At 41.4% G+C, this 9,060-nt stretch overlaps 1 protein-coding gene across 4 annotated transcripts; it reads left to right on the top strand.

Moving 5' to 3' along the window:
- Positions 1-2,072: 2,072 nt before the first annotated feature.
- Positions 2,073-7,913, top strand: rnf8 (ring finger protein 8, E3 ubiquitin protein ligase). 4 transcript variants are annotated; one of them, XM_008397498.2, is made up of 9 exons: positions 2,073-2,310; positions 2,538-2,666; positions 3,352-3,803; positions 4,842-5,049; positions 5,277-5,339; positions 5,516-5,605; positions 5,685-5,792; positions 5,983-6,187; positions 7,489-7,913. In XM_008397498.2, exons 1-9 carry the CDS (start codon positions 2,188-2,190, stop codon positions 7,671-7,673), a joined length of 1,563 nt encoding a protein of 520 aa, XP_008395720.1. In that variant the 5' UTR covers positions 2,073-2,187; the 3' UTR covers positions 7,674-7,913. The 4 variants fall into 4 exon arrangements, with proteins under 4 accessions (XP_008395720.1, XP_008395721.1, XP_017157811.1 ...); XM_008397499.2 differs by having other exon boundaries at positions 7,492-7,913; XM_017302322.1 differs by having other exon boundaries at positions 5,983-6,194; positions 7,489-7,579.
- Positions 7,914-9,060: the final 1,147 nt, after the last annotated feature.

The raw sequence follows: 9,060 nt of genomic DNA on the forward strand, positions 1-9,060 counted from the left end.
TACCAGGGCCTCAGGGAGGAACTGGAAAAGACCTGGAAGGTGAAGGCCACAGTGGTGCCTGTGGTCATCGGGGCCCTCGGGGCAGTCACCCCCAAACTGGAGCAGTTTGGGGGTGATGTTGATCCCAGGAACAACATCAGACATCTCAGTCCAGAAATGTGCAGTTCTRGGCACAGCCAAGATACTGCGCAGAACCCTCAAGCTCCCAGGCCTCTGGTAGAGGACCCGAGCTCAGAGAATGAAACAAACCACCCGCGGAGGGTGAGAAGGGAATTTTTTTTATTTATTTTTTTATATATATATAACGTCTCACTCTCACATTCAGTGAGAGTGTAAGCTGTGTAAGCTCTCACATTTAGCTTACACAGACCTAACATTGGACTTAATTTACTTGTTGCAAAATGTTTTAACTTGCATTCATGTAGCACTGAGGATTACATTTAATTTCTTAATATAGTAGAGTTAATTGTTTTTATGTCTTTCATACTCCTGCTAATTGATATGTATTACTGGATTGGACAACGCCTATTAGTCACTATGTGATTCATTGAGTTATGTCCAGAAAACCATTTTATCCCAATACAGGACGAGGAGAAATCTGTCACAAAAATATTCGTAGCGCCATCATTTGTTATTAGATATATCTATTAAATACGACTTAAAATAAAGAGAAGAAAACTGATGTTTGATAAATTCTCCGTGATACAAATCTATAAACAATTTTGTTTCTGTTAGTTCTGTCAAGATGCAAGAAGGATCAAATTTATCTTATATTGGTCAGTCGTTTTATTTTAAATATGATGTAGGAGTCGTAGTTTGATGATTTGTTCTGTTTTTGTCGCTTGTTCAACTTTTAGGAATTGCAGCGGCTGCAGACAGTGCGCCACAATAAAGGTACAATAAAGCTGATAAACAGGTGAAGAACCAAACACCACTTCTATTCCGCCTTTTCTCGCTCTGTGTGTGTCGGCTTTACGCGGACCCGTTGCCATGGCAACCGACAGACAACTGCTCAACGAGCAGATAGAGCAGAGATTACCTATCAGGGGAATCAACACCAAAAAACAAACATTTCCCACACAAAAAAGAAGCAAAAACACCAAAACATAACATTAAGTCTGCTACATTATGCCGTCAGGCTTGATGTCTATATTGTCATCATTAATAAGTTTTCGCCCGACTACCGCGGTGGGTGATTAGCTGATTTAAACAGCTGCTCTACTGATGACTTGGTGGGCGGGTTGACCTGTTTTAGTGCCAACGGAACCAAAACACACCGAACTGCACAGCACATGTTAAGGTTATCAAAGTCAATATGAGGCTAGCAACAGTTAGGCTAGAATACCTGACCCACTGCTCACTTGTTCAATGTTTTTTTTTAAGTTAGAACTTTTTCCTCATCTATTAAATCTGAAGCTCTTGTTATCTAATTCATAGGGTTGAATTAACCGCTAAATATTGCGTCAATTTTTCAGATTCTTTGCGTGACTGTGGTATTTTCTGACCACCCATAATATTGACTCAATGGACAGCAATGGCGCATGTGTGGCTCACGATAAGTCATGTAATGTCCAGTCCATCAATGCTGCTGCCTCCTCTGTCCTTCTCTCACACTTCCCGCTACTCAGCAGTAGGTGTCAGGTTACCTTGTGTTGCATTCAATGTTGTCGGAATAAAGAGATTCGTGCGCTTAATGTCCGATTTCCCATAACTATTTATTGAATTCGTAGTCGCCAGCTGGGGTGGCAACAGGGGGGACAAGGCTCTCATTTGGTGTGGCAACTGCCACCCCAGTAGATCCGGCCCTGTCAATCAGTGATATTTAATTTATACGTAAAGAAAAATGTGTTTAAATTATGAGGATGAATTATACATTGTTTGATTGTCTCTTCTTTATTTACAATAAAATGCTTTTGTTTGAATAATCAATAAATAAATAATGACAATGCAATTAGCAATAATAATAATAATAATAATAATAATAATAATAATAATAATAATAATAATAATAATAATAATAGTTTATGTGTAGCGCTTTTATTTTGAAAATAAACTAACCGTTTCCGAATTCTCTTGTCGCGTTGCAGAGCTTCAACGCTAGCACAGTAGCAGCAGCGATATGGCAGAGAATCGTAACGTAGGTAGGGTGTTTTAGGTCGAAGTGGCCTTTTAACGAAATGAGATAACATGGACAGCGTAACAACGGACTGCTACTCGGCTGAGGAGGATGACTGCTCAGACTCGGAGGTTTTATGTCTGATGAGAGTCGGGAAAAGCTCGGACTGGCTCCGTTTGTTCGAAAACGCAGAGGTGCAGTTGGCTAATGTTAGCTAACAAGCAAAACTTAAATGAATGTGAAGTTTTAAAGTTTATACATAAGTGTCCTAGTCGCCTCTTTAAATTCGTATATATATTTATCTTTCGTGTGTTATTGGTGTGTTTGGCATTGAGTATGACGTAATTCACATTTTTTTTTATATCAAAGTAAAGCGCTGCAGAGGAAGACTTAAGTTTCATGTTTATTTTTGACTGTGCAGATCACTGTTGGACGGGGCGTAGAAGTAACCCACCAGCTGTTATCTTCAAGCTGCCCTCTCATGATCTCCAGACTGCACTGTTCCTTCAGGCAAAAGGAAGACGGTCAATGGACAGTGACGGATAAGAAGGTGACCAGGTTTCTTTTGAGCTACATACTCAGAATGTCATTAGTTGTCTCTTTTCTCCTCACACATATGTAGTTAATCTAACGGGTGCTTAATAAAACTAATTTCTTTATAACTCTATACGTGCATTTATGTTTTATATTAAAATGTTTTAGAGTGTTTGTGCTAGCCAGTTCTCTATCATTGCCCCTAAATAACCTTTGGAGTTCCACAAGGTTCAGTCCCGAGTCCATTATTTTCTTCTCACTGTTTGATATTATATATTATTATATAGTCTGTTTTGAACATTTCTAGCACCGACTTGTGTGTGCCCTTTGACCCTTACATCCCGGACTACTGTTTAACCCGAATTAGTAACTGGTTCTCATGTAATTATATTGTTTATGTTAATTACATAAATATTAAATATACTGGATGCATAGATTTCCTTCAATTCCTGTTGACTGTTGTCACTGTGCTGTGATGTTAATGCAGTTATAACTGTTTTTCCTGTTCTCTTCTATTACGCTCAAATTCTATTAATCCTTTATAACATCTATGCGAAACAATGCTTTAGCTAAAGGACGCAAATGAGTAATGAAACGGGCAATGCTACTGCTTGTAACAACGTAAACTCTACTGTTTCCTTTTATTTTTGCGCTTCACATACTACAGCAGCTTTTAAACCTTGTGTTACTTTCCTTCCCAGAGTCTCAACGGTGTGTGGGTAAATGGAGAGCGGATACCTGCTGAGCAACCCCATCTGCTCCGACTCGGAGACTCCATCCAGCTTGGAGTTCCTTTACTAGGGACCAAGGTGGAATTTGACTACATCCTCATCCAGCGGCCCCTCAAAGACATTAAGCCCTACCTGGTAAAGGAACATAAAGAGGATACCAAAGCAGCCCACACACCCAGAAAGTTCAAGAGGAAGTTAGGCGTAGAAGAGGTCGAGCCTTCTACCTCCAAGCACAAGCTCTACCGCAGCTCTTCTGCAGACAAATCGTTCGCGAAGCCCTGTCCTCTGTCTCCTGTGAAGGCGAGGCGGCAGCTCAGTCACACACGGCCAGACGAGACGGTAACCAGCATACAGGAGCATGAAGGAGAGCTGCCTCCTCCCGATGGATCCAGTTCTTCCTGGGACCTCGACAACCTGCAAATGTAAGGCAAAAAGCTTCTCCAATTGGTCGTCTTGGTTACGTTTGGTTAGTTAGTTTCCTGTTATTAATGGCGGATATTTGACTGGGATTGATCATTTTATTTATTGATTAACTATTTCTGCTTCAGCTTTATTTACTTACATCACACCCATGCCTGTCTGGATAGCAGGATTATAATAGTTTGGGGTTTTTCATTGTAGTTATATTGTGCTGTGACTTTTTGTTTCAGCATATCACTTTTATTTAGAGTTCAGGGGGCATTTGCTAGTTTGTATCATTTATCATTGGCTAAATATTGCTTACTTTTAGTTTGGTTTTTTATTGGTTTTGTAGTAGTTTTAGTTTTTTTCATACTTTGGTTAATTTTTAGGTGCAGAATTCACCTAAAAATTAAAGTATTGGGTAATGAATATTCAACAAAAGATGCCATTTTCAAAAAAATTATTTTATGATTGTTGATTAGTCAGCTTACTCTGACGTTTTCTCCCAACTTTTGCTGTGGCCATTTTGCCTACTTGCTGAAGAGCCACCAGAAGAATTACAGAGTGCCGTAATTTTCAGACGATGTAAACTGATTGTGTGTGGGGAAAAAAAATAATAGTTTCACATTTGTTTGAAAGGCTAATAAGTTGATTCATAAACACAAAATATCAATATTAAATTTATAATTTCAGTATGTTTTCGTTTTATAATTGCACAATATAGTTCCAGTTAGTTATAGTTTTTAGCCATAAGTACCGTTCTTATTCATTTCAGTTAACGAAAATGTTTTCTCAATTTCAGGTTTTGTTATTTTGTTTGTTTTAGTGAACTATAATAACCTTGCTAGATAGACAGTTGTTTCGCCAGTTTAGACAGTTTGGAGTTTCTCCTTATATCTTATTATATTTTTCTTTCCTGGGGGAGTTTTAAGTGTTAAAGAACACACTATGTTAAACATTTGCTTTCTGTTTGTGTGTAATTTCTTTACAAATGGGGTTTCTTGTTAAAATTAAAAGGTAGAAGAGGGAAAAGACCTGTTATCTTTTTGTCTCTGCAGGTACAGCCAGAATATCCTGCTCCTGAGGGAGCAGGTTAGCGACACGCAGAGGCAGGTCGAGTCTCTGGAAGGCGAGCCCAGGCAGGCGGACCCTCTCCGGGGGGAGCAGGTCCGGGAGCTGCAGGGTCAGCTGGAGGCGCTCAGAGCGAAGATGCACCGCATGGAGACGTTAGAGAAATCCTTCAGCGAAACAAAGAGGCAGTTAGAGGTGCACGGTTTTGTTTTTGTTTTTTTTTGTTCCTACAACATGGTATAAATTCAAAATATTAAGCTCTTATGCATTTAAAAGACAAAACTCCTATACAATAGTCACTTACAGAACTTTGAAAAAATATCCACACTTCACAGTGCTGCCATGTTTCATATTTATTCTCAAGGAAACTGTATTCATTGTTAAACTCAAATACTTTAACAATTGCATTCTTACTTAATCAGGAGCAGAAAACCCAACAGCAAGAAGAGTTAATGAAAAAACAGCTTGAAGAGGCCTTACAAGAGGTGATGAACTCAAAAAAGCTTCTTAATAGCTGTTATATGAACCCATTTATACTGATTTTGTTCATAACAAAATCGACAAACTAAAGCGAGCAGATTTTTTTTTTCAGCTGTGTTTGCCTATCTTGTGTGTTTAAGTGTCTGTGTAGCTTCAGTTGGATTTCATTTATTTTCAACAGCAAAAAAAAGTGATAGATGAACTCGCCCTCTCTCGAAAAGGCTTTGAGGAAATTATATTGGCTAAAAACAAAGAGCTCGAAGTAACAAAGGTATATTTAAGCTTTCATTTATAATGTTTTATTTCTTTTCTTCATGACTTTCAACTTCTAAATCTTTCTGTTTGTGCAGGAGGAGAAAGAAAAGGCGAGAGCGCAGAAAGAAGAGGTAGTCACTCAAGTTACTGAAGTCCTAGAGAACGAGCTTCAATGCATCATCTGCTCAGAGCTCTTCATCGAGGTTGGTTTATATCACTACTCTTGCTAATGTTTTATGAAACCACTAGGGGGCGCCTCAAATCAGATCTAATAATTCACAGTCCAAATAGCACAACTCAAAACAAACACGAAACTGGCTAAAAAAAAAAAGAAAATCCTGTATTGAATAGTTTTTAAAAAATGTTTAACATCTCCACTCACTCCTGTTCCAGGCCGTCATCCTGAACTGTGCCCACAGTTTCTGCTGTTACTGCATCAAGCAGTGGCGCAATAAAAAAGACCAGTGTCCCATCTGCCGCCAGGCCATCCAGTCCCAAACCCGCTGTCTGGCTTTAGATAACTGCATCGATCGCATGGTGGAGAACCTGAGCCTGGACATGAAGGCCCGGCGGCAGACCCTCGTCACTGAGAGGAAAGGTATGAGGTGCGTTCTGATGGCCGTCTGTAGTCGTAGGCACTCGTACACCTGCACATTTTCATACATTTTCATTTTGCAATAAAAATATTTGTTGGCATGAATATCAGTTCCAGCCAGAAAGTTGGATTCACTCACGATGGGCATGAATGTCATCAGTGTGTCATTTGTAGTAAACTTATTTTGTTCATTCTCTTTTCATTCTTTTCTTAAAAAGTATTTTGTTGTAACCTTGCAACAAACACCGTTAATGTTTCATGGGATAGACGGCTTTGAAGCAGAGCCCAGACGTTTTTAGTTGTCTTGAAATCAGGGAACTTGTAGGAAGTAAGAGTGCAACGATTTCTTTAATTTTTGGTTATCAACCGATAATTGCTTGTGAAACCGATCTTATCTGCCTCTGCAAAGGTCTGAAAATCGCCCAAGTGTGTTATTAGCAATAATTTCCCCACTGTTGCCAACTTAAGGAATTTACTAGAATTTGTGAATTTTCAGAAAGCTCTAGTGACTTTTTCTCTCTCTCTTTTTTTTTTCTTATTTAAAAATGGCATCAAGTGACAAAAATAGATATTTTTGTTCTGTATTATTGGAGACATTGACAACAGTGTTGGTTATAAAAACAAATGTATTACCCAAAATCATGAACAGCAGGTCAAGCATTTTAAAAATTGGTGATCGGCCGTAACACAACAATCGGTGCAACCCCTACTATAGAGTTAATATTATCAGTACCAGATGGACGTGTTTGGGGCGTTTCTTTCTGTTTGAACAACCAGTTGTGTCCAAGTAGCAACCATTTAATTGTTGATTTGATTATATGTTGATGAACTTTGAAGGTAGTCCTTAATCTTCTTCCACCCACTTTGAAATGCGCTGAAGCCACCATCAGCAACACAGACTGTTACCATGATGCTGCCACCACCATGCTTGACACTTGGTAGCGTTTGTAAGATTATCCTGACTCCTGAAAACATGTTTCTTGGCAACGTGGCCAAAAAGTTAGGCATCTGAAATCAAAGAATGGAAATTATATTTGAGTAAAAGACAAAATTATAATTGTAGATTACAAATCTGGTTGCATGTTTTTAAGGCAGTAAAAGAGGCACTGTACATTAACAGCAGAGGAAATAAACATTTCAGACACAAGATGGCAGTACTATAGAGCATGGTTATTTGACTTTTTGTGCTGGGTATTTTTGGGAACACAGTCAAAAAGCAAAAGATAACCCACGAAACTAGATATTCATTTGTAAGAGACAACAATGGACCAAACTCACACTGTGTTTATCTCCGTGCTGTCCAGCAGCCGCCATCGCCGAGGTGATGGTGATCCACGATGACGACAGTAGCAGGACCAGTGACAGTAGCAGGACCAGCGACAGCAGCATGGTGTCCATAAACAGCAGTCTCAGCTCTGTGGTCTCTGTGGAGACGGACAGCAGCATACATTTGGACTCTGAAGACAGTTTTGATGAATTGGAGGATTAGCCCTTTTTGGGTTTTTTTTGTTGTTTTTTTTCTTAAATGTGAACAGGACTCTAGAATTTTAGATTTTCCTGGATTGTTCTGGGGAGATTAAGGATGTTGTAAAAAAAACAAAACATTTGGGTCTCATCATGAGTCCACAAAATGTTTCTTGTGTTTGTTTTTGTAATGAGGCCATTTTGAGTTTTTCTGTGAATTTTCAGTGACAGGAATAAAGTTTCTTCCTATGCATTTTCACTGTCATTCCTGCACTTGTTCTTTTGTGTTTTAGCTTTTCATATCCTCTCCTCGGGCTGCCACCTTATCGTGGTGGAGGGGTTTGAGTGTCCCAATGATCCTAGGAGCTATGCTGTCTGGGGCTTTATGCCCCTGGTAGGGTCACCCAAGGCAGACAGGTCCTAGGTGAGGAACCAGACAAAGCGCAGTCCGAAGACCCCTTATGATGCACAACAACCTTGGATCTAGCGTTCCCTCGCCGGGGCCCCACTCTGGAGCCAGGCCTGGAGGTGGGTCACGATGGCGAGCGCCTGGTGGCCGGGCTTTTTACCCACGGAGCCCGGCCGGGCTCAGCCCGAAGAGGATACATGGGTCCCCCTTCCAATGGGCTCACCACCTGTCGGAGGGGCCAAAGGGGTTGGGTGCAGTGTGTAACGGGCGGCAGCCGARGGAGGGGRCCCTGGCGGTCTGATCCTCGGCTGCAAAAGCTGGCTCTTGGGACGTGGAACTTCACCTCTCTGGTGGGGAAGGAACCKGAGCTAGTGTGTGAGGCTGAGAGGTTCCGGCTAGAAATAGTTGGCCTCACCTCGACGCATGGCTCTGGTTCTGGAACCAGTCTYCTTGAGAGGGGCTGGACGTACTTCCACTCTGGAGTTGCCCACGGTGAGAGGCGCCGGGCAGGAATGAGCATACTTGTTGCCCTCCATCTGGGCGCCTGTATGTTTGGGTTCACCCCGATGAACGAGAGGGTAGCCTCCCTCCACCTACGTGTGGGGGGACGGGTTCTGACTGTTGTCTGTGCTTACGGGCCGAACAACAGTTCAGATTACCCACCCTTTTTGGWGTCCTTAGAGGGGGTACTGGAGAGTGCCCCTCCTGGGGACTCCCTTGTTCTACTGGGGGACTTCAACGCTCACGTGGGCAATGACAGTGAGACCTGGAGGGGCGTGGTTGTTCTGTTGTTGGACTTCTGTGCTCGTCACGGATTGCCCATCACGAACACCATGTTCAGGCATAAGGGCATCCATGTGTGCACTTGGCACCAGGACAAGGCCGCAGTTCGATGATAGATTTTGTCATCATTTCATCGGATCTGCGGCCGTATGTCTTGGACACTCGGGTGAAGAGAGGTGCGGAACTGTCCGCTGACCACTACCTGGTGGTGAGATGGCTC

Source organism: Poecilia reticulata, linkage group LG21 (genome assembly GCF_000633615.1).
Source record: "Poecilia reticulata strain Guanapo linkage group LG21, Guppy_female_1.0+MT, whole genome shotgun sequence".
Taxonomy (NCBI): domain Eukaryota; kingdom Metazoa; phylum Chordata; class Actinopteri; order Cyprinodontiformes; family Poeciliidae; genus Poecilia; species Poecilia reticulata.

Bases quoted from the DNA above. Each gene is read 5' to 3' on its own strand.
- rnf8 (XM_008397498.2), top strand. From the start codon at position 2,188: ATGGACAGCGTAACAACGGACTGCTACTCGGCTGAGGAGGATGACTGC. The intron at 3,804-4,841 runs GTAAGGCAAAAA...TTGTCTCTGCAG, and splicing joins GACCTCGACAACCTGCAAAT to GTACAGCCAGAATATCCTGC. The intron at 6,188-7,488 runs GTATGAGGTGCG...CGTGCTGTCCAG, and splicing joins CCTCGTCACTGAGAGGAAAG to CAGCCGCCATCGCCGAGGTG.